At 41.1% G+C, this 17,809-nt stretch overlaps 1 protein-coding gene across 1 annotated transcript in view; it reads left to right on the plus strand.

The window, feature by feature from the left end:
- The window catches only part of TBC1D5 (TBC1 domain family member 5), a 119,566-nt gene that overhangs the window by 51,800 nt on the left and 49,957 nt on the right, over positions 1 to 17,809 (plus strand). The window contains exons 7-10 of the mRNA XM_080280835.1: positions 1,659 to 1,709; positions 3,201 to 3,318; positions 7,180 to 7,307; positions 12,088 to 12,233. Coding sequence (XP_080136961.1) covers positions 1,659 to 1,709; positions 3,201 to 3,318; positions 7,180 to 7,307; positions 12,088 to 12,233 — 443 coding nt within the window. The remainder of the gene's footprint in view (positions 1 to 1,658; positions 1,710 to 3,200; positions 3,319 to 7,179; positions 7,308 to 12,087; positions 12,234 to 17,809) is intronic.

The following is a 17,809-nucleotide window of genomic DNA, read 5'->3' on the forward strand; positions in this document are numbered from 1 at the left end:
AACCTCTTATCAGTCCTCTTGACCAGGAAATAGTCAATCTGGCTATCCTAAGACTCGTATGTAATCAGTCTACACTCTCTTTTCCTGAAAACTGTGTTGCAGACCATCATGTTCAACGCTCATCTTCATCCTAGTATCCATCCCCTTTTCGTATTCCACATACCATACTTACATCCCCATGCGCCCCTTCACATCCATGAGCTGCTGCACCCACATGACCATTTAAATCCCCACCGAAACCTGCAATCACTTCATTAGCCAAGCCAACCTCTAGCATGAGTCTCTTCAAGCCTTGGCTGATAACACAGTCTCCTTTGCATATGGCATTCTGTTATATACCCACCCTCCACAAACACCACACAATGTGGGGTTACTACTGTACCAGTCCTCTTGCTACAGATGACACAAGGCCAGTGTCATTTCTCCACCAATGAGGCTCTCTTCCAAACTAACCATAACATTTGTTTTCCAACAGCCTTAGACCCCTAGACTGCGTGTGTACCTTTCCCCCCCCATTACCTAAAAATCCTTAAACTTCCACATTTTTAGCAGTCCAGATTATCTGTATGCAACAATCCCTGCGGTAACTCATATCGGAAATCCCACCTACAGTACCTGAAACTTTAAGCATTTTAGTAACTATCTCAGAGATACCAGCTGTCTTGCCAGTCATCTTTTCATTATTACTTTCTTCACACTCAGTCAGAAGGGACTTTCTCCAAGCTGGTGCTGCTGGGTCCAAGTAGTTCTTGTCCCCAACTGCCTTCATATTCAGTAGTATGCCGTAATGTTTACTGCAAGCACTCATGAATACTGTAACCCATTTGCTGTCATTGGTTTTCATTGATGCCCAGTTGGCCAGTGCTGTTGGTGTCAGTTTAACAGGCATAGTAAAAAACTGAGTGCAGTATACTGGTAGCATTTGTGTATGTCATTTATCAATAGATATCCTCTGCCTGCCACCCTTGCTGTCATCATGTGCTTATATTTACAGTACTCATAATGTACTATATATTATGTACTATAGATATTCATAGTACAGTACATGAACTGTTTTGACTTGCATGTTGCTTAGATGTTTGTGAACAGTATTAATTATGTTCATTTTAACATCTCGTTATTGTTTGCAGTACAGAATACAAATACGTAAATGTACTTACATGTCTCTGCCCCAGTTTAGCCTATGCCCAGAGTCGGAGACATGAAAACAAAAAAAACAAAAAAAAACTGTACTAGCTATCAGTCTTCCTGATGGATTAAGGAAAAAATATCATAAGTACAATAATTCCATTTATTTCACATGCCTCTCAGATGGGACTTATTGCATGTTTTTTTAAAATCTTGTATAATACATATGCTGACATACAGAAAGGCACTCCAAAGATGATGTATTTTGCCAAGTCATGAGTCAGGATCAGCACATTTCTGATTAGTAGTGATTTGAAGAGACTGAGTTGAAGTTACTATTGCAACAGACAGGTTTGCCAGACATGGTTGTAGAGTCCTGCATTGAAAAAAAATTGCATTCATCACAATCTGTATTGTTTTTAATTCTAGAATTTAGATGTTTGTGCAGAGTTCGTTAAATCTGTGTTTTGTAACTTGTTCCAGTATTTGCTATACATCCTAACTTTTTTTTTTTTTTTTTCTTAATACAGAAACATACTCCAAGAAGTCATGGATGAAGCCTACCTAGAACATGATGCCTTGTAAGTACTTGCATTACTTTTTAGTATACCAGTTTATGCAACATGTTATTCTTTGTGGATGGTGAATTTTTCACTTTGAAGGTTGGGTTGAAACAGGGATGTGTCATATCTCCATGGTTGTTCAATCTGTACATGGATGGGGTAATAAAAGAGGTACAAAGTAGGGTAGTGGATGTTGGAGTGGCCCTGGTGAGAGAGGATAGTGTTTGGAAACTCTCTGTACTGTTGTTTGCAGATGATACTGTGTTGTTGAGTGAAGACGAAGGGGAGCTTCAAGGCTTGGTGGATGAGTTTGGGAGAGTGTGTAAGAAACGGAATCTAAAGGTGACTGTAGGGAAGAGTAAAGTGATGGTCTTTGAGAGAGGTGAAGTCAGTGAATGTACAGCGAGGTTGGATAGTGAGGAATTGGAAAATGTGAGTACATTTAAGTACTTGGGTAGTGTGATGAATAAGGATGGAGGTTTGGAGGGTGAAGTGCTTGAAAGGGTACAGCAGAGAAGAAAGGTTGCTGGTTCCTTGAAAGCAGTGATAAGAAACAGGGAAGTGAGCATGGAAATGAAAAAGTTACTACATGACAGTATTGTAATACCGACTCTTAACGTATGGAAGTGAAGCTTGGACGTTGTTGGAAGGACACAAGTCAAGAGTGAGAGCAGTGGAAATGAGTTATTTAAGAGGAGCCTGTGGAGTCACATGGAGAGAGGCTGACGAATGAGGATATAAAGGAGCGTTGTGGTGTGGATGTGATAGGAAGCGTTATGAGGAACACCCTGAGGTGGTTTGGCCATGTGGAGAGGACGGAGGGTGAAAGACTGACGAAGAGAGTGTATGTGAGTGAGATGGAGGGGGGAAGAGGGAAGAGGAGGCCGAGGATGAGATGGAGGGATGGGGTGGAGAGGTATATGTGAGAGAGGGGTGTGAGTTGGGAGCAGGGCAGTGAAATGGCGGGGGACGACGACATGGAGGCGAATTGTTTGTGGCCACCCCAAACGGGATTGAGGCGTCTGGCAATAGATAGATAGATAGATTATTCTTTGTAAAACTGTTCTTGTAAGTTAGTATACTGTATGCGTCTTTATATTCTGAAAACAAAAATGTTTTCATTTATATTTAGCAGACATTTCAGAGAGAATTTCATCGCCATGCTGCTAATTTCTCAGGGCTTTTAATTTTCATTGCTGAGTAAATACAAGTTAGGCTTCATTTCTGGTGGTTATAAACATTGCTTAACATACAGAAGTCCTCCTGTTTGTCAGTGAATTATTTTGCAATTTTCACTGGCATATCAGCATGTAATAGTTACAGCCAGTGGCATTTAGTACAGATTCATGAACTTAAAGGATTCATTGTGATTTATGACAGTAGATTTGTGTTACTGTACTTACTTTGGACATTGTTAAATGACACAAGGTTTCCTGGCTCTTTGAGATTTTATAATACAGTATAGAGTAACGGAACATCTTGGTGTTTTTTTTCTTTTTCGGCTTTCAGCTCTCTGTTTGAAGGTGTGATGAAGGGGCTTGAGCCTTGGTACATTGTTGCTGAGAACTCAAGCCATCCTGACCCTCGCTCCAATTTACTCAATGCCCAACCATTTGCCAGGCCTCAGGTGAGTCGGGGGAATATATTCACAGCTTGGGAAGTTTTCTGGCATCTCTTCCTTAACATTATATCTCTGCATGTGGTAAGTAAGCTTTGTGCAGTGGCAGTACAGGTATCATAACTGGTGTAACTTATTCCCGAATAATATACAGTACAGTACACCCTCATTATCGACGGGGGTTAGGTACCTAAGATACCCGTCGATGCCTAAAACCGTCGATGCCAATTTTCGTCTGGTCAGGTACCCTTTGTTTATATATTTTAGTATCCCTTCAATCACTTGTATGTAATATGCAGTTTAGTTTTAGTGTTTCTTAGAAATAAATTAGTTAGGCAATTGAAAAACTGAATATCATAATAAAACTACTTATATAAAGTAAAGAATTATGGAAAAAATAGCACAATCTCTGATGTTGATGCATAGTGGTCATACACTGGACCTCATCTTGTAATGGCTGCTGTATCATCACTTCTCTCTCCACTTACACCTCACTCCATCTAAAAATAAAAGGCGAAACCAGCAGTTGTAGCCATCCATACGTTTACATCACCGAGTGTGTAAAAAAAAAAAAAAAAAAAAAAAAAAAAAAACGAAAGCAGCAGTGGTGGTCATTCATACGTTCTAATAACTGAGTGTGAGGCAAGTGTTACGTTAGATCAGCTGTTCGCACCGATCTTCACAACACACACTTGGTGCTGCTAGCTCATACCAGAGAGACAACGCTCTCCTATTTACTTTCATTCTCAAGAGTTTCCTTTCATTCTTGATATTCCATTTCTCCCAGACCTAAATTTTCACGACTGTATGGCAGTTTATGCTATCAAAGATGAATCTTAGCCTCGCTTTCGCTAGGATACCTTTTAGGAAAATTCAACTCTCCTTATGCTCGTATATTTCATATTTAATCTCTGCTTAACTTTTGCGAGAAATATCCTTTATTGACAAAAAATCTAACTCGTCTTTAATATTATAACAAATGATACAGGAGCATGGGTTTTTATCATATGTCCTGCTGCATTACCACACAACAGCACAGACACACGATCTTTTGTTGCTTTAAAGCCTGGCGCACTTTTCTCCTCCTTCGAAATATACGTTCTTTTAGGCATTTTCTTCCACCACAGGCCTGTTTCGTCCACATTAAACACTTGTTCAGGCCTGTACCCTTTCTCCCTTATAAGTTCAGCAAAGTCACGTGGGTACGATTCTCCTGCTATCTGATCTGCTGAAGCTGCTTCAGCAGTGATCCTAATGTTATGTAGGCCATACCTTTTCTTAAAATTCTCGAACCAGCCCTTGCTGGCTGCAAATTTCTTTTGCCTAGAAGCACCAACATTACTAGGCCTATCACCATCGTCATTACTTTCATCACCATCATCACTATTTTCACCTGCCTCACTTTCATCACCATTATCTTCACCAACACCACTGCTTTCACCAGCAAACCGAGCATAGAGTTGTTTTGCTTTGTTTCTGATGAACTGGGAGTCTAGCGGCACGTGTCGACGGTTTAAGTCTTCAATCCAAATATTCAGTGCCTTTTCCATTTTCACCAAGGCATCATCTCTCACATGCATCGTTACTTTAGCCGATCCTGGTGTGCACGAAGCCAGAGCATCTTTAATGTCTTTTTCTCTCCGTTTTATGCCACGAACACTGGACTCATTCATGCCATACTCGCAGCCAACCGCTGCATAGCTCATTCCGCTTCTAAGTTTTTGTAATATTTCGTTCTTTACTTCCAAGGTAAGTACTTTCCTTGCTCTCTTAGCTGCCTTATTTCCAGTTGGAGTGTTACAAGGGCGCTTCGGAGCCATGATGATCGCAAAAGCACGATAGATGTGGCCGAACACGATATGAGAACAACAGACAAATGTGTACTGATGCTGTTGTTTGTTGGGTTGGCGGGAACATGCCGCGAGCAGCCAGAGACACCTGGCGGTATGGCGTGCAAACTTGCTATAGTCTGACAGATCGAAACGTAGGGTTTTGGTGGAGTCACCCCCTCCCTGCACTGTTGCCACGTTTCCGAGCTGACCTCTCCATCAGCGATGACCTTGACACTGTTTCCCTCTTGTGATCTCCGTTTTTCTAATACCCCCTATACCCCTGCCACCAACACCCCCTATACCCCTACCCCCAACAACACCCCCATCAACAACACCCGCTATACCTCCACCACCAACACCTCCTATAAATATAGACCCCCACCATCAACACCTGTATAATAATTAGCCGTTGATAATTGCTATACTTTTATTGAGAGCATACATTCTACCCTATTGCTCAAACTCCCTAATCTTACAATCCCATCTGTCTTAATCCTTCCCACTGCCTTCGTTCCTAAATCCCTTAATTGATCTATTTTTAACCTAAGTGTCCCCACACCTTTTAAACCATTTACCTCTCTGTCACTATTCTCCACCATATGTATCAACTTGTATTATATTGTGTATAGAACTTTCATACTGTATGCTGTACTACTGTATAATGTATAAGAATACCCACTGTTTAGTGGAAATAAAGTTTTATTATTATTATTATTATTATTATTATTTCTCTCTCTCTCTCTCTCTCTCTCTCTCTCTCTCTCTCTCTCTCTCGCTAGATTTTGTTATGTGTCATCCATGGTTTTTTACTTCCATTTTTATGTATGGATTATAATTTTGACTTTATTTCCGCACCACCCTTGAGGTAAAAGTCACGGCGCGTTTTTTTTATAGAGGTTTCCCCAATAGGCCTAAATCCTGTAGGGGGTTGGTGACCTCCCACAGCGTACACACAAACACGTGTCGCGTGAGTGCTGCCACCCCAGAGCTGTTTGATATATTTATTTTAATTATGAAAGGATCGCCTCTTCCCACTTTTATCCCTTCAAATTTTCTTGCAATTATACTTGCTAAATTAATTAGCAATGTTAGAAGTGTTGGGGAAGTAAATAATAATTAGAATATTTTTAGAGCAACACTGCCAAATTTTTATGCCACGTTTCTCTATTATCGTATAATATAGTATGCAGAATAGTTTTATTCTTCCTTGATACATGTCAGCACTTTCATTACAGTTATATTAGTATGAGTTATGTTTATGTATCATTCCTACTACACAAACCACAGGCGTTATACATCGTAGGGTTAGGAAACATGGCAATAGTGTAGGGAGGGGGTGACTCCACCCAAACCCTATGTTACGAGGAGGAACACTATAGGAGGTGCCAATACAATTCTTTATTTTTTTATTTTTTTAATAATAATAATTTAACTCCCAGGAGAAAAAAAAAACGTCGATAATCAAATCCATCAATGAAAAAAACGTTGATAATGAGGGTGTACTGTAGTTGCTACTGACTTTTGAAAGCTTCAGACAGGGAAAAACAGGAAAAAGTTTTCACATACCATCTGTTTAGCACTTTGAGACACCTTGGTTGGGCTACCTTCCACTGAAGGTAACCAAATTGCATTCCACCTGCTCATGGTCGCCTCACAGACACTGATCTCTCTCTTTCTCTCTCTCTCTCTCTCTCTCTCTCTCACCTCACCTCACCTTATTTTGCAGGGTTGGGGGGGAGGAATGAAGGGTTGAATGATTAAGGTGATGATGATGAAATAAAGAAGGAGCAGAAAAACTTCTTCGTGTTTCTTGGGGAGGGGGGGGGGTCAGACCCTTTACCCCACATTTCCCTCCCTTTTTGAAATTTCAGTTAATTAACATTTGCACCCTGTGCAACAGTGGGCCACCCCACAATAGAGCTGGACCCCACCTTGGCTGCCTCCATCTGAGAAGACCTAGATATGCTGCTGAGAAGGGAGTGCCGGACCAAAAAGTTCAGATAAGTTTAACCAAATGTAAGAATTCTCCTTCCTGCAGGACATCGGACCAACGAACCTTCTAGTGCAGAAACTGACAAGTATCCATGACGAACTCCTGCAGCTCCATGACCCTCCTCTCTACACTCATCTGGCCCGCCTGGAGATACCTCCACAGATATATGGAATGTTGGTATAAACATACATATGTGCACACACACACACACACACACACACACACACACACACAATGTTGTAATTTATGTTAAATTTGTGCTCAGTATCTTGTAGACATTGTCAATTTATCATTTGTATACTGAACACTTATCTTTCTTCCATGTTTATTATCTTCTACTCTTGGCTTATCATCTGTTTCAGTCTCTGTTTTTCATTTAAAAATTATATATTCATATATATATATACATATATAGATAGATAGATAGATAGATATAGATATATAGATAGATAGATAGATAGATAGATTGATATATATATATATATATATATATATATATATATATATATATAGAAAGATAGATAGATTGATATATATATATATATATACAGATATATATATAGCTATATATATATATATATAGATAGATAGATAGATAGATAGATTGATATATATATATATATATATATATATATATATATATAGATAAATTGATATATATATATATATATATATATATATATATACAGATAGATAGATAGATAGATTGATATATATATATATATATAGATAGATAGATAGATTGATATATATATATATATAGATAGATAGATTGATATATATATATATACTGTATATATATATATCAATCTATCTATTGCCAGACGCCTCAATCCCGTTCGGAGTGGCCACATACAAATCGCCTCCACGTCTCCCTTCCCCTGTCATTTCACTGCCCTGCTTCCAACTCACACCCCCCTCTCTCATATACCTCTCCATCCCATCCCTCCATCTCATCCTCGGCCTCCCCCTCCCTCTCCCCCTCTCCACCTCACTCACATACATTTTCTTTGCCAGTCTTTCACCCTCCATCCTCTCCACATGGCCAAACCACCTCAGTGTATTCCTCCTAACACTTCCTATCACATCCACATCCACACAACAACGCTTCTTTATATCCTCATTTGTCAGCCTGTCTCTCCATGTGGCTCCACAGGCTCCTCTTGAATAACTCATTTCCACTGCTCTCACTCTTGACTTGTGCCATTCCTACAATGTCCAAGCTTCACTTCCATACTTCAGAGTTGGTATCACAATACTGTTATGTAGTAACTTTCTCACATCCATGCTCACTTCCCTGTTTCTTATCACTGCTTTCAAGGAACCAGCAGTCCCGGAGGATTGGAAGTCAGGTATAATTATTCCCTTGTACAAAGGAGAAGAGGAAAAAGAAGTGTGTGGTAATCATAGGGGGATTTGTCTTCTTAGTATGATAGGAAAAGTGTATGGTAGGATACTTACTAACAGAGTTAGAGAAAGAACAGAGGAATTAGTTGAAAAACAGGGAGGCTTTAGGAAGGGAAGAGGTTGTGTAGATCAGATATTCATTCTTAGATCTTTAGTGGATAAGTTTCTAGAGAAGGGTATGTGGCTTTCATGGATTTGGAGAAAGCATATGACAGGGTGGATAGACAAGGATTGTGGAAAGTATTAAGAATATATAGAGTTGATGGGAAGTTGTTGAATGCTGTGAAGAGTATGTATGATGGTGCTAAGGCTGCAGTGCGTATGGATGGTGAACTGAGTGATTTTTTCTCTTTGAAGGTTGGGTTGAAACAGGGATGTGTCATGTCTCCGTGGTTGTTCAATCTGTACATGGATGGAATAATAAAAGAGGTACAAGGTAGGGTAGTGGATGTTGGAGTGGCCCTGGTGAGGGAGGGTAGTGTTTGGAAACTCCCTGTACTGTTTTTTGCAGATGATACTGTGTTGTTGAGTGAAGATGAAGGAGAGCTGCATGGCTTGGTGGATGAGTTTGGGAGAGTGTGTAAGAAATGGAATCTAAAGGTGAATGTAGAGAAGAGTAAAGTGATGGTCTTTGAGAGAGGTGAAGTCAGTGAATGTACAGCGAAGTTGGATGGTGAGGAATTGGAAAATGTGAGTATGTTTAAGTACTTGGGTAGTGTGATGAGTAAGGATGGAGGTTTGGAGGATGAAGTGCTTGAAAGGGTACAGCAGGGAAGAAAGGTTGCTGGTTCCTTGAAAGCAGTGATAAGAAACAGGGAAGTGAGCATGGAAGTGAAAAAGTTACTACATGACAGTATTGTGATACCGACTCTAACGTATGGAAGTGAAACTTGGACGTTGTTGGAAGGACACAAGTCAAGAGTGAGAACAGTGGAAATGAGTTATTTAAGAGGAGCCTGTGGCATCACATGGAGAGAGAGGCTGACAAATGAGGATATAAAGGAGCGTTGTGGTTTGGATGTGGATGTGATAAGAAGCGTTAGGAGGAATACACTGAGGTGGTTTGGCCATGTGGAGAAGATGGAGGGTGAAAGACTGATGAAGAAAGTGTATGTGAGTGAGTTGGAGGGGGGATGAGGGAGGGGGAGGCTGAGGATGAGATGGAGGGATGGGGTGGAGAGGTATATGAGAGAGGGGGGTATGAGTTGGGAGCAGGGCAGTGAATTGGCGGGGGACAGGGCGACGTGGAGGCGATTTGTTTGTGGCCACCCTGAACGGGATTGAGGCGTCTGGCAATAGGTTGGTAGATATACAGGTAGGCCCTTAATTCACGCGAGGGTTATGTTCCCAGACCCTTCGCGTATGTGGTAAATTCGCGTATATGTTCTGCCCTTGTGTGCACATAATTACGCATGTCTACTAAGTATATTACATCTGAATAATACTGTTTATGCACTACATAGACCTTATAAACTAGCATAAAGTATGAAAAACAACAAAAATGTAAGAAATTTAACACTGAAACCTGACAAGCACAGGCGTAGGTGGAGACACTTCAGCAGTCTGGTGCACGATCCCTCACTGCCTCCCATATGCTACATTCTGCCTTCTTTATTGTCCAAACAGTTGACTCATTCACCCCAAACATACAGTTCCAATCCAGTTCACAGGCGTAGATGGAGACACTTTAGCACAGTCTGGTGCACTAGCCCTCACTGCCTGCCCTATGCTACATTCTGCCTTCTTTATTGTAAGAACAGTTGACTCACCCCAAACACACGGTTCCAAGATAATTCACCATGAAGTCAATTCACCATCAAATCATGGATGATTCCCTGTCATTCTATAAATATACTTATTTTTGATTAATTAATACTTTAATAACTAATTTTCAGGGGGATTTTATAACTCATGTAAGTAAAAAACTAGTGTACTGTACTTGCTAAATAAACTGGTATGTAAATAAATGACAGGGAATTATCCTGATGGAGAATTGTCGCTGACATTCCTCCCTTAAGTTTGTCCAACACAACTTTCTCTGTCAGCAACATCACGTTACAGTCCGTTTTGGTGTGTTACCACATGCATCACAAGCACTATGCTTAGGCCTCATGTTGACAGACAAGGCAAGCAATCACTGGAAGGCAGAAAAATAAGCCACAAATAACGATTCACGAGTCACGCATGGTTCGACTGTCGGATCTGACTGTGTGGTGCTTGGTAGACCTCCCCCCACACACACACACACACACACACACACACACACACACACACACACACACACACACACACACATGTATGCACACGGGCAGCAGGTAGGCATTTTTATATTTTATTTATTTCTCTTGTATATTAAAATTATTTATTTGAATACTATAATTTAATGTTTTAATTATTGTACGAAAAATTCTTGGATAACCGAAATCGCGTGAAAAAAGTTCGCGTGATTTAAGGGCTTACCTGTATATATATATATATATATATCATATCTCATCAGGCATTTGAGTGTCCACTGCAGGACTGGCCTATCCTGACCATAGTGGGTACAATACAGCCTTTGGTAGAGATACATAGGCTGTGTTATCCCCACTTCAGTCGGGATAGGACGGTACTGCAGTGGACACTCAAACGGCTGATGAGATGATATTATATATATATATATATATATATATATATATATATATATATATATGTGTGTGTGTGTGTGTATACTACACTGGGTGGTAACCATGTAACCAGATTTTGGCACCTGGTGGTTTAATGGGTAATTATTGCTCTCCAGTCGGATTTAGCCAGTGAAGGTTTATATCCAAGGGGTGGTTGGGGTTGATTGCTCATGTAATGCCACTCAGGGATGAGTGAGGCTTGTCACGCTCATCTTAAAGGTCGAGACCAACTGCCGAGCCCTGGGCTCCTACGCTCCTCTTGGGGCAATGTAGGATTGGATGGTGGATGGATGGATATATATATATATTTATTTATTTATTTATTTTTGTATGTATAAAGCTGCAAATAAGTATCAGAATGCATCTGGTACATTTGTGGTTGTATTTATTTCCCTTAAATGTTAGACTATAAGCAATGTACATAAATAATGGAGGTTGTTGATAAATGCTTTTAGGAGTTTTATCAACCCTGATCCTTCACAGCACATCCTGAGCTCTAAATTATGTTTGTGAAAATTGTTCCTATGTTGATTATCAGCTTTATTGTGTAAAACATTTTTGACAAGGGCATGCTCAATGAAAATTAGGGTGCATCAAGATGACATTGAAATGTAGTTATATCTGCATATTTTTTTCCACTGCATTTCCATTTTACAGTGCAATAACATGGTGAAATGAAAGATATAATACCCACATTATTGAAATTTAGTATTGTGACCAAACAACTGTTTTGACCTGACTTGGTCCGTCTCTCAGGCAGGTTTGTTGAAAGCTGTTGTATCATCAGAATAAGTACAGTTTCAGTACATGGCTTTAATTCCATCTGTGTATGTTTTAAAATTTTGATTATTAGTATCTGTGCATTATTGTCTGATTTCAGTCGATGGATCCGCCTGCTCTTTGGCCGTGAGTTCCCTTTGCAGGACCTACTCATGGTATGGGATGCAATTTTCTCAGATATTCAGCCAACCTTCCCTCTGGTGGACTACCTCACAGTTGCCATGCTGTCCTTCATCAGAGAGCCTCGTAAGCACCACACATTTCGTTTTCACACCTTCAGCCCAAGGATGGCACTAGAGAGAGGGATGTCTTCATGCGGTGGCATCAATACAACCGGGCAGCTTCTCTCCCTTGTTATATAGAGTCCCACTACTGTACTTCTTCCCTTCCCTCTGAAAGGAGGCTGGTGGACTGCAGAAGGGCGCCTCAGTCTGCAGTCCACCAGGTTTGCATACAGTAGATCCTAGAGTCACAGCAAAATCAGCAACCCAAAGACTTTATTTGTGAGGTATTTTATTCTTGCTATCTCTGGATGAATTTACTGTACTCATCACAGAGTAGGTTTTTTTGGTGAGATTGTAGGGAAGAGTAAAGTGATGGTCTTTGAGAGAGGTGAAGTCAATGAATGTACAGCGAGGTTGGATGGTGAGGAATTGGAAAATGTGAGTATGTTTAAGTACTTGGGTAGTGTGATGAGTAAGGATGGAGATTTGGAGGGTGAAGTGCCTGAAAGGGTACAGCAGGGAAGAAAGGTTGCTAGTTCCTTGAGGGTAGTGATAAGAAGCAGGGAAGTGAGCATGGAAGTGAAAAAGTTACTACATGACAGTATTGTGATACCAACTCTAACATATGGAAGTGAAGCTTGGACGTTGCTGGAAGGACACAAGTCAAGAGTGAGAGCAGTGGAAATGAGTTATTTAAGAGGAGTCTGTGGAGTCACATGGAGAGACAGGCTGACAAATGAGGATATAAAGGAGCATTGTGGGGTGGATGTGGATGTGATAGGGAGTGTTAGGAGGAATACACTGAGGTGGTTTGGCCATGTGGAGAGGATGGAGGGTGAAAGACTGACGAAGAGGGTGTATGTGAGTGAGGTGGAGGGGGGAAGAGGGAGGGGGAGGCCGAGGATGAGATGGAGGGATGGGGTGGAGAGGTATATAAGAGAGGGGGGTATGAGTTGGGAGCAGGGCAGTGAATTGGCGGGGGACAGGACGACGTGGAGACGATTTGTTTGTGGCCACCCCGAACGGGATTGAGGCGTCTGGCAATAGATAGATAGTTAGGCAGGGTGGGTGGAGTAGGTGAAAATAGTAGGGGGGGGGGCATGTAGGATGAGTTGGGTGGGTGGGGAGTTGAAGCAGGTGGGTAAGGTGGGTGGAGTGGACAGGGTGAGTGATGAGTGGGCAAACAGACAGAATGGGTTGAGTGTGAGGGATGGACAAAGCTGTTGAAATAGCTGGGTAGGGTAAGCAGGTATGATGGTTTGAGCAGATGGGTGGGGTGTGTCAAGGGTTGGGGCTGATGGTTAGGCTAAAGAGTAGAGGTGTACCGATGTATCGGTATCGGTGGTATTGGCCCATTTTTAGAATATCAGAATTAGTATTGGCTGATTTTCTGCTGATATTACCAATACTTAAAAGGAATTTAGTGGACAGCATATCACTCACTGGAAGTTATTTTGTTAAATAAAATTTGGATGTTTTATAGAGATGAAAAATAAATTAGTGGTAATATCCAGTTATTTAGTATCATATTATTTTGAGTACATGGTGTGTAGTAGTTTAATGACAAACTTGAAAAAGAGAAAGCCTCATGAGTATGGGCAACAGCCTAATAGATTGGTCTCCAGTGCACTGGTGTCAGTATCAGTAGTAGTATCGGTATCGGTCCAATTTTGTGGTATCGGTATCGGTCAAAAGTTTGGTATCGGTACATCTCTACTACAGGGTAAGTGGGTGAGCATTTTAGGTGGGTGGATGGGGGCATTGGTGAGTGATCTTTGTGGGTGGGTGGATGGGGGCATTGGTGAGTGATCTTTGTGGGTGGGTGGATGGGGGCATTGGTGAGTGAACTTTATGGATGGGTGGATTTGTGGATTCCCAGAGGATAATACAAGAGACTGATTTCTTACAGTGGTTAAGTGGGTTGCTATTGTTATGCATCCCTGGTCCATCTGATTGAGCAAACTTGTCAACTGCAGGTAAGCACTTGCCTGTATGGGAGTGTCCCCTAGGTTCCCAGCACCATTGATATTGTGTCTGCATCTTAGTGTGGCATGTGCTGTGCAGTGCTCCATTATGTGTGTTATATTGTGTGAGTCTGTTCTACAAGCTGGGCATGCATCATCTGCGACTCCACCCAACCCAGATCAGAGTTGGTAACAGTGAGGGTTGGGTGATGACCTGCTCTGAGCTTATCTTGGAGAATTCAGCCATCTCTATTTAAGGATACCTCTGATGGGTAGATGTCAGGAGGAGGGACTTGTAGTATGGTGTAGTGATTGAGGTGTTGTATTGCCCTGCATGTGAAATGAATACGTAGGTGTTTTTCATTGCTAGTGTTAGAATATCTGGAGGTGGGGTAATGCTGTAGAGGGCTGGAGAATGTTTGTGCGGTGATTGTTTTACAGTATGTGCCTAGGTGTGTTGTGTGTTTCTGTCATGTAATGATGGGCATTGTGTATCAAAACAGGCTGCTGAATGGAACTGTGTACCCCTCATATCAAGATAGTCTCTAACGGGGAGGACTTTAGTTTCGGAGTGTGAGTGAGCTGTAGGAGTGGTTTTGGTGGAGCCAGTGGTGGTGTGTAGGACATTGGTTTGTAGATTTGCATGGTGCAGTGGGTGTCAGATAGAATGGGATGCCATGCCAGGGAGGCATAGGACATCACTGATTTAATGTGCAGTGATCCCATGGTTATCACACATAATTGGTACTGAGCCTAGTGCATGATAACAAAATTGTGCAATAACAAACACATAGAACCCATGGGATTTAAACTAAATGGTACTGGGGGACTTCACTCCTAAGCCCAAAACTCCCATTTACAACAAGTTATACCCACTAAATACATACTGTTAGGGTAAGTATTGGAAGCATACATAGGCATGGTTAGGCTAATAGAAGGTGTTGAAAAGGGCATGATAAGGAAGAAGTACAAACCACAAGAAGACCTGAGGTGGGCTTGAGATAAGGAGTTCTGAGGCTTGGGGTGAAGAGGGTGGTCTCCACCATTGAGGAGGACTTCATCTTTGAATCCCTCAAAGCTGTCAGAAACAGTACCCAGTTTAGGCAGTCATTTGTTAAACTCAGGGTACCATATAAACCAGTACATAGCCAGTTATGTGTACACAGGGATATGTTTTTCCGTTATAAAACCTCATATTGATAGATCATGACTTCATCCATCTGTCTTTTCTCCCCCCTCTCAATTTTTCTGCCTCTTTTCCTCTTCCTCTCTTCTCTTTTCCTAATCCCATTCCTCTTCTGTTTTTTCATCTTCCTATTACTACTATCCCTCCCTCTTTTTAATTTTTGTATCACATCTAAGGGCTATAAAAGAAAAGAAAAGAATTCAGTAAAAGAGAAAGCACACAAGAAATTTGCACCGCTTGCTATCTTATAATTTTCCCAGACAGTGTTTACACAAAGCCCATGCACACAATTGTGGCCTCTGTGCAGCCGTAGAAGGGATATTTACATTTAATTTCTCTCTCTCTCTCTCTCTCTTATACTTGTTAGGTTTGCCTATCTTCTTTCTGTCTACCTTCCCAACCTGTCTCACCTTGCTTAACTCTGCCTCTGGGTGTCAGGTGCGCAATACAGTATACAGTAATGATTTTATCATGCTTATAACAGTACCGGTATTCAAGAATGTCTCTCTGTTTTGAACAATTAAACAGTACAGTTACAGGGTTTTTTGTATGAGGTTAGACCCCTTTGAGAGGATGTGGGGAGGGTTTTATGTCAATTCCAGTCAGCAGGTAACTTTTCGTCATGCCTTTGGCTGCTGTACAGCAGATAATTGAGAATTTACTGTACAGTATCTAGTATTATTATTAAAGTATGTGATAGGTTGGGACATCCATCATCTGTTCATTTCAGTGCTGCCTTCAAGTGATTTAACACTGAGTGACAGGCCAAATGGTTTCTTGTTAAACCAGGGAACCATTTACTACACATGGTGGTTCCTACATAACCAAATAACACCTGGTGGTTTAGTGAGTTACATCACTCCAACCACATTGAGAATTAAGGGATTACATCTGAGGGATAATTGAGATTTGCTCTTCACATAATGCCACTCAGTGTTGAGTGAGGTTGGTCATCCTCACCAAAATAGAATGGACTGAGTAGCTCAACTTGAGGCTGCTGTGCTCCTGATTGTGCACAAAAGGATTGAATGATGGAGGACTATTATTATTTTTATTTTAAATTTTTTTATTTATTTAATCATTTAATTATTTCTGTAGAATTGAGAGGAAGGTTGGGACTGGAATGTACTGGTGCTGTGATGAGGGGGGGTAGATTGAGATGGTTTGGACATGCTGAGAGGATAGAGGAAGACAGTTGGGTGCAAGTGAGAAGTGTGAATGTCAAGGGTAATGTTGTGAGAGGCAAACCAAAAAAGACTTGGGACAAGGTTATAGAGTGTGACCTCAGGGATAAAGGACTCAGTAGGATGGCTGTCAGAGATTGAGCAGTGTAGAGAGCTGCCATTAGGTGATCAAGGCTGACACATGCAAGCATGTTGGAGCCTTTATTAATAATACGAAGCAATTGGTTTTTGTGTGTGTGTGTGTGTGAGAGAGAGAGAGAGAGAGAAGTAGAGAAGGGATTGGGCAAATGTGTTTTGGAGCAGATGGAGAAGGTGCAGAGTGTTTGCAGTGTATTCACAGAAGTCTGTGCAGCATGTAAGGTGATGTGTGGGGCAATACGAAGGTGAAAGGGAGTGCAGGGAACAGCATGGTGGAGTAAAACAAAAGCATGGCCACCATCATCCACCCACTTGATGTGGTGCTGCCTACTTCTTCCTTAGCCTTTATCATTCTTTTTCTGTGCCTGCCCTCCTCTCTTCCTATTTCTCCCATATTTCCTGTCATTTCTTATAGCTTTTCTTTCCTTTACAGGTGGCTTTACGTTGAGTGACAAGCCAAATGGTTTCCTGTAAGCCAAGAAACCATTTACAACGCTGGGTGGTAACCATATAACCAAACCATACGTGCTTCCTACATGTCAACAAGTGGGTTGGTGGAGGGTTAGTGCCCCTCCCTGTAAAACAAATAACTCAAAGTCAAGTGTCCACCCCTTACGGGATTGTGGCGTCTGGCAAAAGATAGATAGATTGATAGATTTGGGGGCTGAATGCTAATCACCTGCCAGAGTATGATGTTGGATAAGGCACAAGTTTCTTACAAAGCAATTATGAAGAAAATTTGCATAATTCAATCGAATCCAGTCAGTGTTTCACAAAAAGCCAATCCACATTAAAAATTAAACAAAAGCATTTGAGGGCCGAATGCTAATTACCCACCAGAATATGTTGGATAAGGTACAAGTTACCTACAAACCAAATTTGAATAAAATTTGGAAAAGTTTACGGAATTCATTCACTGTGTTTTGCAATAAACCAATCCATAGTAAAAAAATATATGGCAGCTGGCATTCAGTCATCTTTGATCAAATCCTCACAAAAAGTAATGGGCATCAGAACATCCACATAGTTGTTCTTTCCTGAAGGTTTGGGGAAAGTTTGTCTACAGCTTTTTGATATATGTTGGGAACAGATACATACAAACGCAAACACAGATACACATAGACAT

Source organism: Coenobita brevimanus, chromosome 86 (genome assembly GCF_032717465.1).
Source record: "Coenobita brevimanus isolate Jiangsu-jjx chromosome 86, ASM3271746v2, whole genome shotgun sequence".
NCBI lineage: Eukaryota > Metazoa > Arthropoda > Malacostraca > Decapoda > Coenobitidae > Coenobita > Coenobita brevimanus.